Raw genomic sequence first — 26546 nt, forward strand, 5'->3', positions numbered from 1 at the left:
ATCCACAATGTGTGAGGTTCCAGGTGTATGGACACAGTGTTTCCTGCATAAAGAAATGACACTCAACCCCTCAGATGCTGCATCTATTTTCACATTGCTTTCCTTCTTCTCTTGATCATCAATCTTATTCTCATCTTGTCCATCATATCCTGATTAACCCATCTTGACCAATCCCAATTATTCCCTATTTGACAGTCTCAAGGTAATAATTTAGGCCAGCTTTTTCAACTCTTCTTTGCCCCATGGTTAAATACAAACATATGACTCACATCACAGTATCCTTGGAGTGAAACCGTCTGCTATAGTTATTTTTGCTAATGACGTGACTTTTTTTTTTAAAACCCCACCACTTTCAGCTCTCATTATTCTTTCCTCATCTTCTTTGTATCCTTTAATTTTTCTCCTACACAGATTTCCTTACACAATTCTACCTCTTTTCTTCCTTCATGGGAATTTTTTTTCAAAAAAGAATTTATTTATTCTCCAATTTTCTCACTGCACATCACTTCACTTCCTCACCTTTTAGAAGTGAGTGCTCGATTTATGGTGTGGTGTTTTTTGGGGGTTTTTTTTGCTCTACTTACCTTTAGCTATTACAGTATCACCACTGGAATGATCTCACAAAAGAGATTTTCATTTTAAAATTGCTTTATGATAGAAACTTCCTTCTTCAGGGATGTCATTAACCACCCTCGGATATTATTACTCACACTGGGGCAGTAGGCCAAGGGCGTGCATGAGTGTTGTGATGTTTCCATGTGTGTTTGTTTGCTTATTCATCTGTTTATTGGCAGAATAATTGGACAACAAAGTTATCTCGAATTGCCGTCATTGACATAGAGCTTTATAATGTGAATATCTCAGATGAGTTGAACTTTGAGGTCACAGATGAGTTGAACATTGTAAAATGAAATATAGCAGCAGCAAGTGCTTATCTGCCACTAGAGTTTTCACAGTCGTAGTATCGCCTGTTCGAAGGATGTCGGATGCAGAAACAAACGAGGAGTTGTGTTCAGACAGAAGATTTCGGCTGTTTATTGCAAATCCTAAGCTCCAAAAAAGCTCCCAAGGGATAAAACTTCGGATGGCTCTGGGGCTCCAAAAGACTCCGCAAAACTGTACATCAAATGAAGCAATATACAAAAACATTCAATGGCATCGATACAAGGTGCATGCAATGTGGTCACATGAGAACCTATAACAGAACAAGCATTACAATTGTTCAATTAGATACATAAAGAGATGTACTTACTACTTTTAGTCCCATTGTCTCCACGGTAAGCACTTGTACACAAAACAGGGCTTAGCTCGCAGAACATGCCTCTCCAGGCCAATGGCCTCTTGGTTCGATTTGAACCTCGCATCAGAGTCACTTTGCAACGCAGGATAAGCTTCCCAGCATGACGTAAACTTCGCAGATTCCCTTAGCTTTAAGCTGTGCAGGGTGCCATAAGCTTTGCATCGAGCCAGTCCCTGCAGGAAAAGGTCCGTAAAGAACAACCATCCAGATAGCTCCGCCCAGGACATCTGCCCAACTTACTCTGCCCAGAACATCAGATCACACTTTTTAAACGAAAAGGCATGTGGCTAAAAGGCTGATGACTCTTCACTCATCTACAAATGTCATTACTTGCATTACATGAAATTTAGTGTGAGAATATTAATTACTCACATTGTGGCTTTGGGCTGGTGCGTGAGTATTGCAATGATCATGTCTGTGTATACAATATGAAGCTCTATGGCAAATTTGACGATTCTCGCTGCTCATGGCAAATTTGGCAAATATGGCAAATTTGGCAAATATGGCAAATTTGGCAAATATGGCAAATTTGACAATTCTAGCTGTCCAATAGCAGTTACACACGACTTTGGGATTGATATCAATCCCAACGTCGTGGGTAATTGCTATTGGACAGCATTTTATTGACAATGCAAACTGTGCTAACCAGTATAATGTGGATGCATTCAAGATATTGAGGAGAGGACGAAATATAATGCATCTCCGAATACTAGAAGCAACATTTGTCTATTCCATGAACCCTTTGTTATGTCGGCAATAAGAGTTTGTCCACTCGCTTTGCTTATCTGTTAAAAGAAGAAGAGGAACACGAACTCGTCTCACGATCACAGATGTTGATGAAGAGAATTCTGAAACAGCCTTAAGGGCTCCAGCTCAGACTCTACAACCTCCAATTGGAGAGCTGAATACTGAACAGGCTCCTCCCACTTAGACCGTTGGGAGATGATGACGCATCAGTGGAGAACATCCGATCGGAATTGACTTTGTCGATAGGTGTCGATTAGACTGTTCTTCTTCTTTACTTCATTCACTTTGTGTGAATTTCAACCTGAAGAGAGCACAACAAAAAGCTTTGTGGTTTTCTTTTTCGTCTCTTTTATGCTGACATCCTTCAAATGTCTCTGTTAATGTGTACATTTAAATTAATTGATAAATCCATAAATCAAAGATTCCATTAATAGCCAAATCACTTGGTCACTGTCATGTCCAAATATTGGCTTCCATGCTCAAAATATGCCTGAGATGTTGCCAGGATGAGAAATATAAAAATAAGTAATTAATAAATCGATAATAATTAAGTAATTCATCAATTAATTGATGAATCAATCAATAAATAAAACTTTTTTGCCAGATCACATCTTCACTTTTGTCCTCAAATTTCAGCTTGCTAGCTCAAAGGATGGCTGAGATATCGCCCGGACCAAGAAACAAACGAGAAAACAAACGGAGTGAAAACTGAGTACTCCCTTCCTTCGGCACCCGGCGATGACATCATGCATCACCTCGATATGGAATTGGGAAGGAGCGGTGTACAATACAGAAACAACCCAATTTGCTCGTTCAATCAGAGATGCAGCAAAAATAAACAATATAAGACTAACACAATGATTCATCCATCTATCCATTGGGACCGTACTCTGTGCAGAGCATTGGCGCTGCCTAAGCAGTATCCTTGGCTATTAGGTACAATTCTGGACAGGTCACCACTCCGACACAGGATACCAGCAAGCTGGCACTCATTTTGCCAACCTCAGAAGGATGGCAGGCAAAGTCAACCCCCACCTGGTATTAATTCAACAGATGAGCAGGATTTGAACTCAAGATCCTTGGATCCCAAGCCCACAACCCTAACCATTAAGCCAACACCAGACGTATACAATGATAATATGAAACGAATACTATTTGGGAGCACTCCGCAGCCAGCTATAATCTTTTCAAAAGCACCTGCCATTTTGTAACATTAGTTTTAGCATGTGCGATCTTCACAACAGCTTTACAGCTTTGATTCTTCAATTGAAATTGGAAGTGCCATTTTCTACTTTATATAATGCACTCTTCGCCTTGTGAGTTAATGACTTGGCGAGGTAATTGCAAGACATCCCCGCTATTGTTTTCGTCGAGAATTGGCTTGTCTCGTCTCATCTTGTCGTAATTTGACTATAATGACACATTTGTATTCGGCACAGATGTTACAGCCTTTAATATCTGACACAAAAAAAGAACAAGAGGTTATTTGAATGAGGGCTTGCTGCCTTTGAAAACTTGAAAGTAGATGTATTTGTTTAATTTGTGTGGCTTCTTGAGCTTGGCCGGGTACAGCAGTATAACAATAAATAAACGCCATTTGAAATGTAATCTCAATGTGCAGGTGAAGTAACCTTGGTTTTTCGAGACAATGAATGAAGTAATTGTCAAAACAGTACATTAGGCTTGCGTATCTGCTTAAATCTTTGAGCGAGGAAGGTGATAAAACCCAGTACAATGTGTCCCTGATCTGGGGAGGTAATTAAAGTCATAATATGCACTGCAACAGCTTTTCATTCCAATTACATGCAAGGCATGCACACGTGCTTTGTTCCGTGCATTTTGGCATCATTTGTAGCAATGAGAAAATATATTTTTGTTTGTTTTTTGGCAATAATAAATGAGATCTCTTAAAATAGCTTTTGCTTGAATGTTTTACTAACAGACACTTGTCAAGGCTAATTAAAAACTTATTTTGTGTGATGTTTGCTTTTTGCTTAAGCTCTTTTAATTTGTAATTGTAGATTGAAATGTGGACCACTAATGAAAATGGTAAGCACAATTGTATTCTTTTGGTAAATATGTGGAAATTTTGAATTAAATAAAGTTACTGTGAATCAACAAAGATGATCACATTTTGACCGTTTTAATATTCGTGATTTACAAAATCAACCAAACAAAGTTTGATGTTTCAGAAACAAAGGTATCTTTCAACTTGCAAATTTCATACTTGCTCAGAACCTTGTTGCTCAAGTGTCTTTTAAACCTGAAAAAATTATTCTGGTTTTAACGATTGGTCTTTTTCAACTGAAGGAAGGCGAACTGCCATGGGGAACGAAACAATGTTGGCTCTTTAAGTGTTCGCTCTTCAATGAAATAAAAATTACATGATTACGAAAAACTAAATATTTAATTTAACTCCTTTTTCTTTTCTTTTTCTACACATGTGAGTTCATGAAATAATGTATTACACATGAAAATATGGTGGAATTTGAACACTCCCTCCTTTTTATATGCTTTATACATTTTCTCCCCCTCCCCAACTCTCATCTTCTCCCAAACTTTTTACTTGTATCCCACACTCCCCAATCTTTTCTCTCTCCTGTCATCCTCCCTTCAATTCCATTTCTTAACTCTAATTTTTTGAAGTTTAGCCTACTGACCCGACCCATCCTGAGCTGTGTACATATATGAGTAATACATGATAACCAATCTGAGTACATCTCCATTCACAGGTTTCCAGATTTATCTGTGAACTTTAGAAATGTATTATTCAAATGGAAGATGTAAATAAATTATTCAATAATATGCTTGTAGTGCCACTTAAACAGTAAAACTTGTTTGTTTACTTTAACATTCTGATGTCTGTGACAAAACGAAGGAACCACAGAAATATACCTGGACAGGTAGAACAAGCTATAAACATTCCTTGCATTTTCTGAGTTTTTCATTTTTCAAATCACATTTTCTGAGTTACTTTTATTAACTTACCAGAAAATACCACCTGTCGCTTCGCTGATGGGAATACTAAAGGAGGGAGGGAGAAAAAGAGGGTGGGGGGGGAGCAGGAGAGAGGGGTGTGGGAGAGAAAACTGGGAGAGGGGAGAGGAGGGAGGGGGAGCGTGGAGGGGTGCAAAAGGGAAGACAGTGTGAGGTGATAGGAAGGGAAGGTAGACGTGTGGTGGAGCATTAATTACCATCCGGAGACAAACACCACCTGGACGCATCCGGAGATGATCAGCACCAAGACTCGTCCGACCCAGACTATCACCCAGACCCAGACTATCACCGCCCGGATGCATCCGGAAACAAGCTGGCCAGAGACAAACACTGCTTGGACACATTTGGAGACAAACTGCCATCCGGAAATAAACACTGCCTGGACATGTTTGGAGACAAACTGCCGTCCGGACATAAACACCACCCGGAAACATTCGGAGAAAAACACTGTCCAGACATAACCATTGTCGGGATATGTCCAGAAACAGAGAGGTGTGGGAGGAGGATGCTGCATTGTATTGAGAGAGAGGGAGAGATAGACAGACAGACAGACAGACAGACAGAGAGATAGAGATGCTTTATGAAAAAAAAAAAACACACACACACACACGGCTGATATCGGAAACAGGCCAAAAACCATGAGTAAATTTCACTGAAAAACAACGTTGCATTTATATAGGGGATGTGTTCACAAACATTCATCTTTATAAACAGATGCGTGTGACGGGTGGAAATAAATTTGGATCGCTAATTGAGAAAACACGTCAATACGGTTCACGGCTCAGAAATTGTGTTATTTCACAACTCGCTCAGGGTGACGGAGCGTGAATCACTCGCTCGGGATGGCGTAGCGTGAACCACTCGCCCAGGGCGGCAGGGCATGAACCACTCGTCCAGGGCGGCGGAGCGCGAACCACTCGCCCAGGGCGGAGGGGCGCGAACCATTCACCCAGGGCGGCGGGGCGCGAACCACTCGTCCAGGGCGGCAGAGCGTGAACCACTCCTGCAGGGATCATTTTGGAAGAGAATGCCATCTCGTACCTTCCTGTCCAAGTCGGATTGTTTCACACTTGTTCTATGTGGCAATGCAGCAGTTGACTTTAATGTGCTTCTGATGATCGAACAGCCATCACATGTTCCACATCCACATCCACATCCTTCTAACCTCCACCCTCCTCCTGCAACATCATCATCGTCATCATCATCTCCTATTGTTTTATTAACTAAGCTAAGTCTTGTGTTTTCTATTTATGGCAGAGTACAGGACGGACAGTATGTAATATGTTTACCCTCACCAATCTCGCAGTTTTGGAATAAATTTAAAAGGTAAAAGTCATTTATCTTTGTTTAGTTTACACCACATTTATTGTATTTCCATGTTTATTTCAATGTTAACATGTATATATATATATATATATATATATATATATATATATATATATATATATATATATATATATATATATATATATATATATATATATATATTTACATATATATTGTTACAGCCGTGGAAATTCGCAGAACACCATAAAGGTCCTTAGTTTAGTTATATCGCTAAGTGTGTGTTAAGTTAGATTTCCCCACCGTTGTCTAAAGGATTTTATTCGTGTTGTCAGGGCTGTGATCTTTGAGTTGGCCGTTATTCTTTGCTATCGTTATTTTGGACCAACCAAACCACCAACCACCTTTTTTTTTTTACAAACACCCAACCACACCACACTCACGACCACCACAAAACACCAACCACGCCACCATTACAACAACCACACCACCAATCACCTTCTCCACACCCACGCTACAACCCTCTCCACATCGAAAACCATCTCTGCCATGAAGAAAGAAGAAGGCGTTCCGATAACGCATGGATTTTTCCTCTTACTTTCCCGCACTTTGGGACGGGGGAGGGCGAGTGGAGGGAGAATAGAGAAGTGCTACCAGGATGATTGCTTCGAAAAACCCTGACCCACGAGGGAAACGCCCCCCTTCTGGAAGTTTCCCGCAGGAGCTGGAAGGAGGGCAGGGTGAGAAAGTAGGGGGAATAAAAGCGAGCGCTGAATGCAGCGAGGTGTGTGTGTGTGTCGTAAGAGGGGAGCTGCTTGGAGAGAACTGAGTCTCTGTCGGGGTTCGGAGTGTTTGTCGGGGTTCGGAGAGTCTGGAGAAGCCAATGAGCTGTGTGGAGGTCTGGGCTCGTGTCAGAGTCGGGAGCTTGGAACAGTCGGTCGGTGGAGGTCCGGGCATCGCGAAGGAGACGCGGGCTGGAGGCACAGCCCTGCTGTGTCGTGCGAACCTGCGCGTTCATGTGGGGAGAGTCGGAGAGAGCTCGCCTGCCACACGGAAGGCCTGAGCTCAACCGCGGCTATGCTAGCTGCCGTGGGGACAGGATGTTGTGACTCACCCCATCAAGGCACTACGAGGGTGCAGGTAACCTGCAACGGTCTCGTGGGGCCCTTTCGGTCACTAAAGCCCCACGTTAATAAGGCGCATGGGCCCAGTCTGACTCTCTTGTCTCTGAGGGGGTCTTTCTTGCTTTTCTTTTGAATGAATGTTGTGGCGCCGTGTCCCGCTAAGTAGAAACTGTTAAGTGTACATTGATAATAACTAATAGACAGTGGTAACTCTTGGTCCTTGCTTGTGTTTTGTGCCCGTCCCACGCATTGATTGTTTGGTTTCATGACTGCATACGTGTTTTTGCATACCTGCATGGCTGTATATGTGCATGTGTGTAAATAAATGTGCTTAGTTGAATGTGAACCCGTTTGTTGTGTCATTTTCCATATTGAACCGCTGTATTGCATTTTGGAATGGTAGTTGGTTTTTGAATACCGATAAAAGAATCGGGTCCGGCGAGGTCTGGCGATAATACCCCGCTCGGTTATCCCAGAACGGAACGAACCGCTTAAGCGGTTCGTGTCCAAGCAGGCCTTCGCCGAGGTACGGTCTCTCGGTAGGTTACCCGCGCGAATACTTGGGTATATCGATATTCGTCGATTGACCCTGTCGCGCGCGGGTAGAATATGGACTAGGCCGTGGTGGGGTTAAGAACCCACCCGTGACTGGTTTCTGGCATTGTTCCAGAAAGTCTCGACTGAATTGCTCGTCCGGTGGGCGTGCGGCTGCTATTGGTGAAATGCTGTCGTTCGCACGCTGGGCAGGCGGTAAATTCGTAACAATATATATATATATATATATATATATATATATATATATATTTATATATATATATATTTATATATATTTATATATATATATATATTTATATATATATATAGTTATATATATATTTATATATATATATATATATATATTTATATATATATATTTATATATATATATATATATTTATATATTTATATATATATATATATTTATATATATATATTTATATATATATATTTATATATATATTTATATATATATTTCTACATATATATATATATATATTTATCTACATATATATATATTTATATATTATATATATTTATATTTATATATGTCTATATATATATTTATATATATATATATATATATATTTATATACATATATATATTTATATATATATACATATATATATTTATATACATATATATATTTATATATGTATATATATATATATATATTTCAATTGCAATGTGTTTATTTCTGGGTGCTGTCGATCTTCCTCGATATTTTCTCAAAATCCAGGAACCGAACCCCCGCTTTCCCATTGGCCCTTGGTTTCCATGATGGTGGTTTTAAGTATTACAGGAATTTCCAGCAACATAAACCCGTGATATTGGAGGGTTTACTCGAAATGTGTATTGTCGCGGGTCTGGGTGGTTAGTTTAAATCCCCCGACATAATTGTGGTGGACGGGTGGTTAACACCGACCACGCTCGGATCGCTGAGTGATTTTCCTTAGATGGTGGACATGTGATCCTCATAGATTATAGCATGCGCGGGAGGGGCAGGGCAGCACTGGTGGAGTCACAGAAGCACAGCACAAGGGGTTTATACTCGAACCCCACGACAAATACACAGGCGCAGCAACTTAAAATTTATGTGGGGATTTAATGAAAATATAAATATTTACAAGGATAATTCAAAATGTAATAATAATAATACATGAAGTAAGTTTAGCTGAAAGTCAGGTGCCTCTACACATGGACGTTGATATAGACAAGGAGAAAACAAACAAAATAATATCCTCCCTTTATTCTGGCACTTAGCTTTGTACAGAGATGGTCTTTATTGAACTTTGGGACCCAGGTGCTTCGTCCTGCGCAGGAAGATGTGCCCAAAAATGGTGCTTAGCTGCTCTCAGAGCGGCAAACCAATGTAAGGTAATTTGTGGGGCGATATTCAATACCAGGGCTCACCAACCGCCATGCGGCTTCTTCGTCGATATTGCTTACTGACGCCGCTATCTGCAGAATAGCATCGCTCCCTTCGGTGCTGCTTACGAGGCTTCGAGGTCCGTCTCTCATGACCAGCCAAGAGTCAATGGGCAGCGTCTTGCTCCACCAAGCGACCCAATTCACCTCAGCATGAATACGAGAATCACACAGTCTTCTTCATGCGTCGACGGAAAGCCAGCCATAATGCCCTGATCTTACACGCCATCTCTTAGCTCCCTCGTCTCCCGACCGCATGCGTCCCTTACACTGAACTCAACTTAACCAAACCAAAACCTCTTCCTTCTGACGTCACGCCCCTCAATCATCGACCTCCGAGCATGGCTTCCTGGCACGAAAACCGGGAAGGCAGGGCTTCTGCCTGCTCAGCACGTTCGGCTTGCTTGTGGTTATGGTTGTTGTTGGTATAAAAACGCACTTCTTTCATGGCTGGCTTGTAAATACAACAATTTAGGGTAAGGTCACAGGAGGGCAATTGCCTACTGGGGAAAATTGGTCTTAATCCCTATCTGATCAACACAGCTGCACCCCATTGTGTGGTGACAAGTAACACTTAAGCTCACAGTCTCCTTACTTAATTTACATGGATATGTCTCCTACACGTCCACGGACCAAGTAACTCTATACAATCCTAACCTTGCCATTAAATTCCACCATCTACCCCCCACAACCATAGCAGTTTTTATATTTATATATATATACACACAAGTCGTGGACAAAAAATGGAAACGCCTCAGTAAATAAGAGACACCAAGTATATTGAAAGCAACCAATTCACCACAGGTGTTGCCCATATGTTAACTAAGCAAATAACACCCCAGCATGCTTAGGGTCACGTTTAAAAATGCTGCACAGGCCTGGTTCCCTATAATTATGGCTAGCATGGCTGCAACATGAGACCTCAGTGACTTTGAAAGAGGGGTGATTGTTGGGGCGCATTTGGCAGGAGCTTCAGTGACAGACAGTTGAACTTGCTGATATTTCATGAGCAACGTTGTCGAAGGTGATGTCGGCATGGAACTCCGAGGGAAAGACATCATCAGCAAAGGGTAAAGGTGGGCTGAAGCACATACTCCAGGATCATGATACCCGTGCATTGATTTAACGTACAAGGCAAAGCAAGTGAGCAGCCGCAGATCAATTGACTGCAAATTTCAACCTGCAGCGTGAGAAGCCAGTTTCACATGCAACGATCCATCAAGAACTCCATAGAGCAGGATACCAGAGTCAGGTTGCACTGCACAAACGTCTCATCACACCTGGAAATACACTTTTGCGATTCCAGTGGTGCAAAGAGGACAGGCAATGGACTACCGAGCAGTGGAGAAATGTGATGGTCAGATTCACCATTTTCACCATGTTCTCGACAGATGAGTGCATGTGCGGTGTCAACCTAAAGAATTCCACAACTCTGAGTCATTGGCTCCAACAGTGAAGGGTTCTGGTGGTTCTATAATGGTGTGAGGTGCATATCTTCCTGGCATGGCTTGGGTGAAGTCATTCCCTCAGAAGGCAAAGTTGATGCCAATCGCTACTTAATGGTATTGAGTGATCATCCTCACACCATATTGCAGCATTTCTTTCCAGTGGGGATGGGTGTCTTTCAGGATGACAATGCCCCCATCCACAGAGAATGGTTGGTCACTCAATGGTTTCAGGAGCATGACACTGGTGTTATCCATCTGTCATGGCCTTCTCAGTCACCAGATCTGAACCCAATCGAGCATTTATGGGATATTCTAGAATGATGCCTGTGACAGCGTTTTCCACCTCCATCAAACAGGTGTGAGATTTTCTCATGGAAGAATGTTGCCGCATCCCTTCTGCAGATCCCAGATGCTGATGGAATCTATGGCACGCATACAGGCCGTCTTGGCTGCAAGTGGTGGCACAACATCCTATTAAGTCATTTTACATTGGTGTTTTTTTTTTTTTGTTCACTTTTGTCCAATATCCTATATATTAAAACGTAATGATGCTGTCTGCTTGCGTCTGAAGCCTCCTGGTCAAAACTCATTGGCTGGACAGCTGGTCTGACTGCACCCACAATTGTAATTAGGAAAATCAAATGTCCACCATATTGGTGCTATGGTAAGACTTCACGTATTATATTTCGCTTTTAACCCTTGATATTACCTTTTTTGTTGGTTAACGATAGTTATATTCAAATACATGTACGTTAAGACATTAAAAATAACAATTACAAGACATTTAAATAAACAACCTCGAATGAGCGAAGATCCTCATCCTCTTAATGATGACGTCATAAAAACGAATATGACGTCATTGTGATGTATCAGGTTTGTGATAAATTATCTGTGCTAATGCCCGACTTGATTCCCGCAAACAAAATTCAAACAGCTTGCCGAGTTTCGGAGATAATGGTATAGGTGATTTCTATTGGTGGCGATATTATGACGTCAACTATTTTTCTTGGAAGAATTTCCAAAATCGGAGATGGTTACTGCCTGCGCGTGGGCTTTCTGCATATACATGGCAAGTTTCACGAAGATCCGATGGAAACTCTGGGTTGTGAAAAAAAAATGTCAAAAAATAGGAATGACGTCATAAAAATTGATATGACGTCATAGTGATGTATCTTATGTACGATAATTCATCTCTGCTAATGCCCTGTTCGATTCCCACAAACAGAATTCAAAAAGCTTGCCTCGTTTCGGAGATAATTTTTTAGGCGATTTCCATTAGCGGAGATATTTTGACGTCATAACTTTTTTTCTCTTGGAGGAATTTTCAAAATCGGAGATGGTTACTGTCTGCGCAGGGTATTTTTACATATATACGCCAAGTTTCAGGAAGTTTCGATGAAAACTGTAGGCTGTGAAACAAAAAAGTCCACAAGGACAACAACGTGAGTGAGACTTAGAGATCCTCCACGAGGATCTAAAAATAATCCTCTTCCGAAAGCAGTCAAATGTGCTGGCACCTCTTCTTCTTCCTCCTTCTTTATAGATGGTATGCACCACAGTCGGAGGAAAACTCAATGACCTGAAATATGCATGACCTTGAATCTTGCTGCCCTCATTTATTGGACATTCCCCAATCTCACTAACAATTGGAACAATCCACATTGAATGGCTGAGCAAGCAATTCTGGCACCACACAAGGCAATGACCAATGAGATCAACAAACAAGTTGCCGCACAGTTTCCAGGTGAAGCGGCATTGTTCCATTGCTTATACTGACATGAATGCTGAAAATGTTGTATTTTCCCAGTCGAGTACCTCAATTCACTAGATGTTTTAGGCCTACCTCCTCACATGCTCTGCTTGATGTCCAGAATGCTCATTATGCTGTTGCATAATCTGGTGCCAAATGATGGTCTTTGTAATGGCATAGGACTTTTGGTTGAACAGGTAATCATTGGCCACCGATTGCAAGTAACAATTGCAGGCACAAATATGACTGTGCTGATCCTGTGCATTTGCACCAAAGCCCACTAATGACACCTTTTCATTTGATTGTCAGTGTTGACAGTTTCCAATTCACTTGGCCTTCAGTATGACCACCAACAAGGCTCAGGGCCAAACACTACATCTTGTTTGAGTGTACTTACGTGAGGCCATATTTACACATGGTCAGCTCTATGTTACCGTGTCCCGCGTATGTCATCCCTTCGTTTTGCAATTGCAGATGAATATGAGAACAAAACAAAAAACTTTATGCCAAAGGGTTGTATTGTCACAACTTTTTTCCAGATCTTTGTCAATCATGACAATGCTACTCCCTCAATGCTAACCGTCTATTAATTTCTCCTTCACATTCTCCACTCACTTCAATGTGGTAACCCAGGAAGATGAAACTTTCCACTATTTCCATATGATCATCTTCCAATCTGAGCATGTCGATGTTCTCAGTTGACAAGATTTTAATATTTTTTAGGTTTAAATGAAGACTAGCTTTTTCACTTTCCAGATACTTTTTAGCAACTGAGGGTTTAAAATTTCCTGTGCAGCATCCCTTCAAAACACTGACTATAAATCCGCCATCTTTGTCATAGAGCAATTTACTTGCATCCTCGATGACAGCTGAACTCAATGTGAAAAAGTCAATGCCTCGAGGAAGGAACATTTTCCACACAAGGTGCAAGTGAAGCAAAACCTTCCAACAACACAATTTGGTCTTGATGAATATGCCAATCGAAGTATATACCAAGCAAGCATCTCACTGCCAAGCTTACAAACTGAACAGAATATCTCTAGTCCAGATGCATTTGGCTGGACTGGTGGGAACCTCTTTGGACGACCTGACTTGAAGTGTCAAAAAGGTGCAGGCAACTCTTCCAGTGTGGTTGCATCAAGAAGTGTATGTGCAGGAGTATGGGACTTCAGTGTACAGCACTTTGCCAGTGCAGGGAAAACTTTACTCGGTGAATATGATGAATATCTTAGCAGACGAATGTTCACTCCACACCATGTACTTTCATTAAATTTTGATTATTTTGATTGAACTATCTTAATTTAATAATATCATTTGACCTAGCATTGTATCTTATATATAACTTTGGTGTTTTTATGTTTACAATAACTTGTTAACGAGAGCAATACATATTTTTGCGATCTCACAGAACGATTTTTTTTGTGAAAATTTAACAAAAATACCTTGTGGTTGAAGGAAATTGTTTGGCAGATGTGGTTTTGGTTGACAAACGGTGAAATCGTGATCAATTACCATCGGAGTTATAATTAGACTTAGTCTGCACTGGGAACAATACACAAAAAATAAACAAATAATAAGAGTGCAGATTTTCAAATATTGATGAGTGTGAATTTCAGAGGAAGGTGAGAAAGTTTGAGGCAATGGTGTGAGAAACGAAAGATAAAGACAGATTCGATTAAGTCAAAAGGTTCAGTCGCATAGTAGCTTTCATCTGGGAGTATGTGACATATCACTGGGGGGGGGGGGGTGGGAAGCAGTAATGATGTGGGAGGTGGGGTGTGAGCTGCAAGAATCTTCAAAAACACAAAGGAGTTACATCAGTTCAAAAAGTCAGAATCTCCTTCAATAATTTAAGAATTCAAAATCCAACTCCAGGCTAATGATATACACCCATTCAGCTGCACAATACACACACATTATTCCAATGGAAGTGCAGTGTATCCATTTTTGAAAGTGATCTTTGGAGCCCTTTATATGGAAATATTTCACTGTCTGTCTGAAATGTAAAGAGAATAGTAAAATAATGACTATATAATCTTATATAAGTTCTGTATAGTGCACCCCAACGACCTGAATGATTTATTCACCAAGTAATGTACTTAGGACTTGGTTGAGGCCTGGCTCACAGTTTAATCAGGCAAATAAGTGAGTCTTGTTTTGTTGCTTGTAATGTGGAACACCATGAAATGAACATGGTTGAACTCCTGTAGATAATCAAAAAACGTGTTTTTGTGCTTATGAGTGAATGAAACATACAAATCAAATATAAATCTCTTATTTTAAGAGCGAAGAAACACCAAATTGCTATTGATTTGGGCAATTACAACAGTGCGATCACACAATCGATGGCATCTGAGATTGATGAGACCGAGTGAAGAAGGAAGCTGGAAACCGCTTGACAAATGAAATCGGCTCGAACCGCAAACAGATTTTCAATTTTTAGTGTCTATGGTTTTTGTTAGAAAAACGTAAACTGTTGTTGTTTGTTTGTTGTTGTTAGTTGTATTTAAATACAGACAACTGCTGATTTAAAAAAAAAACAAAACAACGTGAAGTCGGCCTGACAAGGTCAGCATGAAACTGGGAGATCGATCCCCGTAGCCAAGACACTTGTGGTAAGTACAGCATTTCTGACAGTGGAATCTTTGGTCAAGTTGTGAAGCATTTTGTGGGTGAGGAGAAGTGAGGGCAGCAGTTAGGAGCCAGCAGAGTCAAGGCAGGATTAATGGCATTGCAGGAAAAGCATGAGCATTCTACAGCCATTGACATAGCTTTCACAAAGAAAGTGGGTGTGGATAGAGTGATAGAGGCGTGCAAAAACAAGAAGAGCGGTTATTTATAGTAGAAAACACATGGCTTTAAACCCAGCATTTACACAGCTCAAAGAAGAAAAACAAAAGCTCTTTGAGCCTTTGATGTAAGTCAATGAGGATTTTTTTTTACCTCGTAGAAAGAAATACAATAGGAAGACGTTGGCCCGTCCACCTGAAATGCATCCACATTTCATTTCCTAAACACCTTTAACATTACAAGATATAATGTATTTGATTTTTAAAGCAGTGCGTAGATCTTTTCATAATTGTGGCATCCAGTCTTCTGACCTGAAAAAAAATAATCAGAGAATGATGTAGATTACGGGTTCCCAACCGGGGGGAAATTTCCCCAGGGGGGAAATTTGGGTGTTTCAGGGGGAAATTCTAGTCTGGAATTAAAATTCTGGAAATTATCAGAAAATAATTAGAAAATAATTTCCAGTAATAGCCTTCTGTTCTTCTCTTCTCAGGAGTACCTGTTTCCTGAACTTTACCCGCTTTCATTCTTATGTTTTATTTTCTTTCTTCTTTTTTAGTTTGTTCTTTTCTATTACATGTCTTAATATGATCTCTCTTGTTCTTTTCAGGTGCGCAAGTGATCATGTCGAAAAAACGGATATATTCAGAAGCATATCTAGACTTCGGTTTTACGTTCGTTGTGAATAACGGGGAACATCTGCCACAATGTGTCATCTGCACAAAGACCTTGGGGAATGGTAGCATGAAGCCATTCCAGATGAAGCAACACCTTCAAGGATGCCATACCGAACTACAGAACAAGGATCGTGAATACTTCAAGCTGAAACAAAATTATCTGAAGAAGATGAGACTGGACTCAACTGGAACGTTTCGTCAGCAAATGGACGCTATTGTGAAAGCGTCATACGAAGTCTCGTACAAGATTGCGAGGGAGAAGAAACCACACACAATTGGTGAAACATTGGTGAAGCCCTGTATGCTGCAGTGCGTGAAGTTGGTCCTTGGTGAGGCTGCCCACAACAAGATGACCCAGATTTCCCTTTCAAACAACACCATTCGGTCACGGATCAATGATATGGCTGAGAGCATGAAGAACCAAGTTGTTCAGAAGGTTCGAGGGTCACAGTTTTTTTCGAATCAACTCGACGAATCGACAGATGTTGCGAATCTGTCCCAGCTGTTGGTCTTTGTTCGTTATACCACCGAAAAAGGAATTGCAGAAGAATTCCTCTTCTGCAAACCTCTCCAGACCACGACCAAAGCTCAGGATGTGATGGACCTTATCAATGACTTTTTCGAAGACAGCAACATCAGCTGGGAGTCTCTGGTTGGGGTGTGCATGGATGGTGCCCCAGCCATGCTCGGCTCTCGATCGGGGTTCGTCACGCTCGTCAAGCAAAATAATCCGGCAGTGGAATCGACACACTGTCTGATCCACAAAGAGGTGCTTGCTTCGAGAACTCTCCCCAAGAACTTCAAGCAGCATCTCGAGACTGTCATCAAAGTCGTCAACTTTATCAAGGGTTCCGCTCTGAACACTCGGCTGTTCCGTCGGCTCTGTGAAGGCATGGAAGCCGACCACGAATCGTTGCCGTTTCATACTCAGGTGAGGTGGCTCTCAAAGGGAAACATGTTGCAGCGAGTCCTGGAATTGTTTGATGAGGTGGTAGCCTTCCTTCGGGCCCAAGAGAATGTTGTGCTTCTGGAGGCGTTGAAGGGTGAGTTTTTCCGTGTGCGGCTGTCCTACTTGTCCGATATTTTCAGTGCATTGAATGAGCTCAACAGGAAACTGCAGGGCAAAGGGACCAACATTCTTTTTCAGTCAGACAAGATCAGAGCTTTCGTGGCTAAACTGGAACTGTGGAAGAAAAGAGTGGGGAGTGGAAGTTTTTCCTCATTCCTCGCTCTGAACGAATGTGTGGAGGATATGGAGGATGGTCTGCCTGATCCAACAGCCGAGGATATCAAACAACACCTCGAAGGCTTGGAGGAAGAATTCAAGTATTACTTCCCGGGGATCACAAACGAGAGCAACGAGAACAAGCTTATCAAGACCCATTTCAGAGGAACGTTGATGATGTGCCAGAAGCGTGGCAGGAAGAGTTCCTGGATTTGAAAAACGACTCTACAGCGAAGGATGCCTTCCAGAATATGGAACCGGAAGAGTTTTGGACCCAAGTCCGAGGAACCTACCCGCTTCTTGCGACCAATGCTCTGCGGATATTGGTCCAGTTTTCTACCACCTACCTGTGTGAGACAGGATTTTCGGCACAGGTACACCTCAAAACAAAGGCACACAACAAGTTGGAGGTGGAGGCGGATCTTCGCTGTGCGCTCTCCATAACTCCCCCAGACATTGAAGGACTTGTGAACGGCAAACAATGCCAGAAGTCACACTAAAATGCTGTGTTCTTATTCAATACAATTGAATGTTAGCTGTGTTAGTGCATTTGAAAAATAAATTAGTAAATAGTCTCAGTGTGTTTTAACTGTTCTTTCTCTCATACACATGAAGGGGGAAATCTGGATGGTTGAATTGGGTGCAGGGGGAAATGACAGAAAAAAGGTTGGGAACCACTGATGTAGATAGATCATGTCCTCAAAGCCGATGTTTGCTTTTGAACTTCCTCTTGTCGACTCAACCGCAATAGAATTACATTCAACTAAAACTGTCATCTGGCTTGCTGCTAATAATGGTATATCGTGGAACTTACATTCCATCAGATGAGACTCGTACGGTCATGGTGTCATGATATATTTCATAGAGTAAACACTTAGGCTGACTACCAGACGCTCAAACGTCCTGTAGGTAAATTAAGTTAGTAGTTCAATAAAAACACAATTTAAATAGTGTACAAGGATTTTCAGGGAGAAGCAGTTTTACAAGTGAAATAAACATCGAGGAAGTACATGCCCATTAAATAATCATAAAAAAATTATTTGATTCAAGATGTGAAATATTAGTAATGTTTATTAGTACATGCATCAGCAATAGTAGAATCAAATTACAGTTGCATTTATATATTGCCTTTCACAGAAACACATACGTTGCAAATTAGATACAGGCCATTCGTGAGGACAAATGAAGATTGAAGGAAAATCGAAAGCAGTCTGGAAAAATAAAGTTAAAAAAGCATTTGGTTCAGAGAAGACTCTTTCCACAAGAGAACTGAGGCTGTAGCCATTGCAAGACGCCTGATAACAAAGACAGTCAATTTCCCTTGGACATCTTGAGAGCAGACAATTGTCTCGGTTCACTTTCTGCCCCAAACACACATGGCAAATGCATGAGCTGCAAACATTCTTTTTTTTAATACCATGACCTCAAACAATGCTCTTTGTCTGCTTGACTAGATACACAAAAATAAGGCATTGCTCAACAAATAAAAATTGCTATTTGTTATGGAACTCAGTCTTCAATAGGATTATACCTACACCTATATCTATCTATCTATCTACATATATATATATATATATATATATATATATATATATATATATATATATATATATATATATATATATATATATATATATATATATATATACATATGTATATATACGAGGTCTGTCTAAAAAGTAAAGGGACTGAGCCTGCTGTGTGCTCCACTTTCACAACTTGAATGAACCGGTTGCGTCACAGTCTTTCGCAACATTCCATCAATATATATGATTGGTGATGGTTGACTGCGCTCATTGTATGATTTTTTACAGGTCATGCTTTACATGTTGTCTCGACTGTGTCGTCACGCTATGAGTTGTGAGCAGAGAGCCAATCTGAAGTTTCTTGCCAAGCTTGGCAAAACACCTTCCGAATCCTTCGCAATGCTGCAGCAAGTCTACGGGGAAGAAACAATGTCACATATACGTGCATTTGAATGGCACAAGAGGTTCAAAGAGGGACGGGAGGAGGTTGAAGACAATCCACGGTCTGGAAGACCTTCAACGAGCAGAATGGCGGACAACATCGAGTGTGTGAAGCAGATGGTGTGCGCAGATCGTCGACTCACAGTTCGGATGATTGCTGAGGAACTTTCCATCATCAAGGACACTGTCTGAAGCATCATCACTGAAAATCTCGAAATGCGCAAGGAGTGCACAAAGATGGTCCCCAAGCTGTTGTCCGAGGACCAGAAACAGCAATGTCTGAGGAGTCACTGTCTGTCAAGACATTATCGAGCGCCTCGAGGATGATCCAGACCTGCTCGGGAAAGTCATTACTGGTGTTGAATCGTGGATATTCGAATATGATCCCGAGACCAAATGGCAGAGTCGTCAGTGGAAAAGTCCGGCATCACCAAGACCAAAGAAAGCAAGGATGTTGAGGTCGAAGGTCAAGGTGATGCTCATCGTGTTTTTTGACATCAAGGGCATCGTCCACTTCGAGTTTCTAGCACAGGATCAAACGGTGAATCAATACGTGTACAAGGAGATCCTCCAGGGCCTCAAGAAGATCAGTCCAGGCCAACAGGAGGGATCTGTGGGAGAACAATCACCACCACCTCTTATCTTCCCCCATCCAAATCCTCGATCTTTTCTACCCCCGATAATCCACCCAAGCCCACTTCCTTCATTTCTCCTGCTTTCCTTCCTGAAAGTCCCTGAAATGTCCATCTTCTCTTCGCCATGTTCCCCGTCCCATCCCCATCCCTCTCCCTTCCACAGTTCACCTAATGTGTCTGTTCCCCACTGTTTTGTCCCTTCCACTCCCGCCCCTCTTGTCTCATGCCTCCTTGCTGTGAGTTGTGCGTTAGCTCTCATACGAGCCTCGACAAAGGTATACAAAAAAAAAAAAAACAACGCCTGGGTGTTCCACCATGACAATGCCTCTGCTCACAGTGCCCTGAGCATCCGATAGTTTCTGGCGGAGAGGAACGTGCCAACTCTGGAGCATCCCCTGTATTTGTCAGACTTGGCCCCTTGTGATTTTTTTTCCTATTCCCCAAGCTTAAGGGGCTGATTAAGGGGACCCGATTCCCTGATGTGGAGGCCATCAAAAGGGCCGTGACGACGGAGCGTTAGAAGATTACGCACAATAATTTCTTCAACTTTCTATTCTCTGTTTTTTTTACTTTTTACATTGACACGCAATATCAAGTTTCGTTCAAACCGGGCCATGAAAAAAATTATTAAAAAATCAATTCCCGATTCAGTCAAGTACTCTTCGGGATTATTTGATCAATACAAACAACCGCAGTGCTGTAGTTTGCTGGAGCTATCTTTTTTTTTTTATCTTTCTCTTTTTTTTTATCAACCGCTGTCACAACGGGAACCCAACGGTTTCACGGTTCGTCTAATATATATATATATATATATATATATATATATATATATATATATATATATATATATATATATATATATATATATATATCTCTTCTTCTTTCGGCTGCTCCCCTTCGGGGTCGCCACAGCGGATCATCCATATGATCTGCATAGTGATTTGGCACATGTTTTACGCCGGATGCCCTTCCTGACGCAACCCTGGTCGCCTCGTACAACACAGGGATATGGTACACCTATTTTAACCGGGGTATACACCGGCCCAGTACACTGGTACTCATTTCGCCAACCTCTGAAGGATGACAGGCTGAGTCAACCCCCTGGTGTATTAATTCAGTGGCCCAACGGGGCTTGAACTCAGGACCTTTTGGATCCCAAGCCGCTGCCCTAACCACTGCGCCAACACCAGGCTCATATATATATATATATATATATATATATATATATATATATATATATATATATATATATATATATATATATATATATATATATATATATATATATATATATATATATATATATATATATATATATATATATATATATAAATATATATATATATATATATATATATATATATATATATATATATATATATATATATCTATATATATATATATTGTTGTGGTTACCAAATTCGCAAACCACCATTCAGGTCTCTTAGGTGAGGTATCTCGGCAAGTATATGTGTAGTTAGGCCCAAACCCATTGTCTAGTGGGAATACATGTCATTTATGCGTGCTGCGACTCTTCAGGATAGCCGTTTTTCTTTTACTATCTTTAATTTGGACCAACCACCATTGTTACCACCACCAGTCACAACATCAACCACCAACCACAACGCCGCTTCACCACAACCGCCACGACCTTCACGTCACACCTCGCAACCGTAGCATCGCCACCGTTCTTGCCCCGCTGTGGGTACCGGTGTTGGACTCGTGCAGGGCGCGCGTCGAACAGCGTGTACAAAATCACGGATTTTGTGCTTCAAAAACGGATCAAAAACGACACACGCCCACTTTTTGCCGTCCAATCGGTGAGCGAGGGGCGATTTGGCCCCGCCTCCAGGACGATCGATATATGCAAATTTGTGGATCAAAAAGCCTTCACGCCCACTTTTTCTCGGGCCAATGGGGAGCGAGGTGAAAGGTCAAAGGGAGGGGGTCAAAGGCGAAGCTACGGGGGGATAAAAGGACCGTGTTCGTCAGTCGAGAGAGAGTCGGAGAGTCGGAGAGTCGGAGAGTCGGAGAGTCCAGAGGCGGAGAGTAGGAGAGTCGGAAGCAGAGGGTCAAGACTTCGCGGGCGGTGGAGCTGCTCGTCGTGTGCGTTGGAGTCGGAACGGAGGGGACGAGCTGTGGAAAGGCGGCGACACCAGACGAGGGGTGCTCGCGTCGTGCAGGGAGCTGCACCCGAGGGAGGCCGACAGCGCGACCTGGCCGAGGTGGAGACGCACACCAGGGATAATAAAGATCCTCTATACCCCGAGCATCAACAACCCCCTCCTGTTTCCCCCCGCGCTGAGATAGTGCGACCAAGGGGGCCCCTTTCCCACCCCCTACCAGACACCCTCCGCGAGGCCCGCGGGGTTGGGGCGCCATCGCCGCTCCGCGTCTCATCACCAGACGGGTAGGCGCGACCCGGTCTCGGCCTCAGGCCCGCCTCATTCTTGGGGGTATTCTTTTCCTTGGTTTTGGGTATGTGTTGTCGGCGCCGTCTGTGAGGTAGAATTGTATAAGTGTTGCCGTGTGCTCGGTAGTCGGTATTAGCTCTGCATTGTGTTTTCACTTTTACATTTGCTTGTTGTGTAAATTGCATTGTGTCTTTTCTGTGTGCATTTGGTGGAATTGTATATGTGTGCTTCCCCGTGTGCCGCGAATAAATGTGCTTTTGTGTTGAACTGTTTCCCGCTTCGCTTCGTCATTTCTCCCATTGAATCCTCATCTTGCTTCACGTAAAGGGTTGGTAGTGGGCTGAATACGCCCGATAATTAATCGAACCGTCGAGGTCGACGATAACACCGCTCGGTTATTCTGATAGTACGGAACGGGTCGCTTAAGTGGCCCGTGTCCGAAGTCGACCTGCGGCGAGGTGCGATCGCCCGGTCTACCCTCCGCGTGGGTACTTAGGTAGGTCGAATTTGGCGAGCAACCCTATCCCACGCGGGGGCTGATTGGCTCGATCGCGGTGAGATCGAAAGGTCCACCCGTGACTGGTTCCCGGCGTTAGTCCGAGAGGGTCACGACTGGATTGTCCGTCCGGTGGGCGACGTGCCGCGATTCGAGTTACGTGGCTCCCAGCACGCCGGCGGGCGCGAATACCGCAACACTGGTGTCAGGTCGTGCGATACAAATTCATCGCCCTCCTCGCGGCACTGGTATCGGAGAACAGGAAAACGGGCTCTCCTGTCTCCAATTAAATTCACGGGAATCGGTCCAGGGGTGAGAAGCGACCCCCGATTCCCTCCAAATTACGAGCGAGTTAAATTAACCCTTCACGAGAAGCAAGATGGCGTCTCAAGGCGAGCGGGAGCCGGGGGTATTAGAAATGTATATGTGTAGTAATGTAGAATCCATGGTCCAGGATGGAATCCCCGAGCAGGAAATGTTGATTGTGCAGGAACACGGACTCGCCCAACTGAACCCAGGGCCCGAGGTGGGTGCGGCAGCGGCCGCGGTGTATGACACCTCCCCCCCCCTCTCCACCAAAACCCTTCCCCAACCCCTGCCGAAACGGCTCACTCAAGCGCACCCGACATAGCCCAGCTATTCACCATGCTGGCGAACATGAACGAAAAAATAGATGCATTCACAAGCGAAATAAAACGCATGAAAACTAAAATGGAAACAAACATGAAGGAAGAAACGAAAAAGCTCCGGGGGGAGACGCAGAACATGGGCCGATGCCTGCAGGCGGGCATGAAGGCCGTTAGCAGGGAACTCAAAATGGCGACTCCACGTGTAGAAGCAAACGAGCTGGAAGGGGGTGCAACGGCTGACAGGCCCGCGGTGGAGGCGGGTGAAAAAATAATTCGGGGGGCGTGTTCGGCGAGGGTCGTGACAGAGGAATCGACGGTGACCAAAAGGGAAAAATTAAATGGGGAGACCAAAACGTGTGAGACGAGACACGAGGTGACGACGACAGAAACTTATAAATGTATAGAGACACGGGAGACAGAAAAAATAGAGAGACAACACGATGAGGACGGGGTAAGTGACGCACACACACACACACACGGAGGTAGTGGAGGACAATGGGGGTGAGCTCGCGGAGCGTGCAGAGACCCAGTGCGAGCACCTGGATGGCCTCCTCCAGGAACGAGGGGAGGGAGTATGCCCCCTTGAGGTGAGTCACGACCAGGTGAGTTCGGTCGTGCTTTGCGAGGTTGAGGGGACGAGTGCTGTGGACGGGTGCACGGAAAGCTTGGGGGGTATAGAGGCCCCGGAGACCCTTGCGGGGACACAAATCCCCAGTGTGGTTGTCCCTGTGTGTGTGGTGCAAGGCGTGAGTGCGTCCCCGTGTGTGGAAGCGACCCCGTGTGTGAGTGGTGTGGTGGCGATGGTGCCGGACTACGTGCTTCCCAGCACGCCGTGTGTGGATGAGGCACCGTGTGTGAGTGTCGCCATGTGTGTGAATGAGGCACCGCGGGTGAGTGCCCTCGCGTGTGTGGATGAGGCACGGAGTGTGGATGAGGCACCGCGGTTGAGTGCCCCCGCGTGTGTGAGTAGTATGGTTTGTGTGAGTAGTGAGGCACGCGTGAGTGAACGGCCGTGTGCAAGGTCGCTGTGTGCAAGGGAGACCGTGTGTGTGAGAGAGCGGTATGTGAGGGAGATGTCGGTTGGCATGCGGAAGCACGCAGCCGCGTCTCCCGGTGTGAATGTGATGGAGTGGACTGTGTGCGTCGTAACACGCAGGTGTGCGTGGGTTGAATGGCGACGACGACGGCGACATGCGAGTAAAGAAAGCCGAGTAGCGGCTGTAGTTGTTTCGGGGACCGTGCCGGGTTCACCCAGCAGTGAGCACGCGGTCCGTGCTGTGCAACGCACGAGACCACCACGTGCTCGCTTGCGAGAGTGAAGTCCCGGTCCGGAAACGCACGCGGTGGATTTGCCGATCCCGCGGACGGACAAAGTTTAGGCAGGTAATCGGATTTGGACCGGACGGGTTCTCCACGCGATCGTGTGTGTTAAGCTCCAACGGGCAAAGCACATGTGTTCGCGTGGGGAACCCCTCGAGACGTGGGGCTTGTTTTTTTTTATGCGCACGGTGACGTCATGGCTGCACGTGGGGTTGGAATCCGGCAGGAGGGGTATCTCTGCCGGATGTTCCCGTCCAAGGAGGGACGAGAAACACGTGCAGCTGCATGATGTCACGGGCAGGTGCAAAGTGCGCGAGCTCTGAGTTGCCGCGCAGGTTCTGCGCATGAAAAAAAAAAGCAAGCCTCACTTTCGGGTGTACAGGATTCCTGGGCAAGGGGTGGAAGACCCCCTTGGCCTGGGCACAGGATGGAAACTAGTTAGGGGGAAGGGTTAGCTTAGTTAGACCGACTTCATGGGGCAGGGGTAAGTCCTCATGGAGTCCGTGGAATGGATTAGAGGGATTGTAGCCAGATTTAGGTTGGGAAATAAAATTATTGATTTGGAGACAGAGACAGACTTTGGATGTGTAGAGTTGACGTGGCTTAGCTACGTAGTGTTAAAAGGAACGTGCTGTAGTATAAGGGACGACGTGGGAGCACGAGTTAGTTAGGGGATGTAGTTAGAAGGATGGCAGAGTTCAGTGGTGAGTGTGTTGAAGAGTTGGTGAGTTGTGAGGCATGTGCTTGGTGAGTGAGTGAGGCCAGCGGGTCTGTGTGAGTGGAGTGAATGGGGAATGCATGGTGCGATGAGTGATTGGGGGGAGGAGTGACTCCCGCCCAAGGGAACCCGGGGTCAGAGTAAAGTGAGTTAGCTGGGTTAGTCAAATTGAAAAATGGAGGTCGTTTTGCTGTTGGTGGGAAAGTAGGCTCGAGACCCATTTGGAGGGGTGCAGGAGCCCTGTTGACGGGCTTGGGAGCGTGGCTGCGAAAGGTGAGTATCGCTGAGTGGGTACCCCAGGCACCAGGCTAGTCGGCCGCGGTAGGCCATGGGCCCATGGGGGGCCGGGATAGAGTAGTGGGCACGGGTGCGCCTGCTTGGTGCGGGGGCCCGGGGCGCCATTAGCCGCGTGGGCAGTGTTGTGGGAACGGGTGACCCTCGGAAAGGGGCCCGGGAGGCCGGCCTGCCACGTGTGCGTTTCAGGGGAGGTGCCATGGGGGGCACTCCCCGGTGTTAGGGAGCTGGTAGGCTCGGAGGCAGTGTAGTGCCCGGGGGTGCCATAGCGGGAGATTCGGCAGAGGGTCGTGCCTGCCAAAGGGAGCCACGTGTCCCAGCCAGGAGACCGTGTGAGGGCACGGAGAGAAAATTGGGGGGCGAGGCCCGAAATTGTGAGGACACCAACACAGGCGACGGGAATCTGGGTTGTTAGAACCAATAGTTTAAGCGAGAAGCGCTTGTTGAAAGCCCCGGGGTAGTTTAACAGTTAAATGGTTAGGGTAGATTAGGAGATGTACCCCTCCGCACCATCCATCCCCTTGCTGTCGTTGTGGGCCGCTGGACCCACTTTGGTTATAGATCGCCGAACTCTGGGGAGGCCATTCTGAGGCTTCGTTGGGCCTCGACACAGGACGTTAGCTCTCCCTTATTCCCCTCCGGGAAGGGAACGTAGGGGTTGGGAGTAGGCTAGGTGACAGGATAGGTTAGCCGAACAAGGACGATAAAGGGGGTTAGGGGACGATTTATAGTGGGGAAGTAAAAATAAAAACAACAAAAAAAATA

At 44.1% G+C, this 26546-nt stretch overlaps 1 protein-coding gene and 1 long non-coding RNA gene across 6 annotated transcripts in view; one reads left to right on the forward strand and one right to left on the reverse strand.

Annotated features, from left to right (window-relative positions):
• Positions 1-18236, forward strand: part of LOC147030430 (protein FAM200C-like) — an 86361-nt gene extending 68125 nt beyond the window's left edge. For all 5 annotated transcript variants that reach the window (XM_085874481.1, XM_085874480.1, XM_085874479.1 and 2 more), the window contains one exon: positions 16017-18236. In XM_085874481.1, coding sequence (XP_085730607.1) covers positions 16031-17524 — 1494 coding nt within the window. In that variant the 5' untranslated portion in view covers positions 16017-16030 and the 3' untranslated portion in view covers positions 17525-18236. The remainder of the gene's footprint in view (positions 1-16016) is intronic.
• The window catches only part of LOC147030431 (uncharacterized), a 34528-nt gene continuing 8988 nt past the window's right edge, over positions 1007-26546 (reverse strand). The window contains exon 3 of the long non-coding RNA XR_015056359.1: positions 1007-2348. This is a non-coding gene — a long non-coding RNA (uncharacterized LOC147030431). The remainder of the gene's footprint in view (positions 2349-26546) is intronic.

This window comes from Eptatretus burgeri, chromosome 3 (assembly GCF_056783735.1).
Source record: "Eptatretus burgeri isolate ZD-2024b chromosome 3, Ebu_testis_v1, whole genome shotgun sequence".
NCBI classification, from domain to species: domain Eukaryota; kingdom Metazoa; phylum Chordata; class Myxini; order Myxiniformes; family Myxinidae; genus Eptatretus; species Eptatretus burgeri.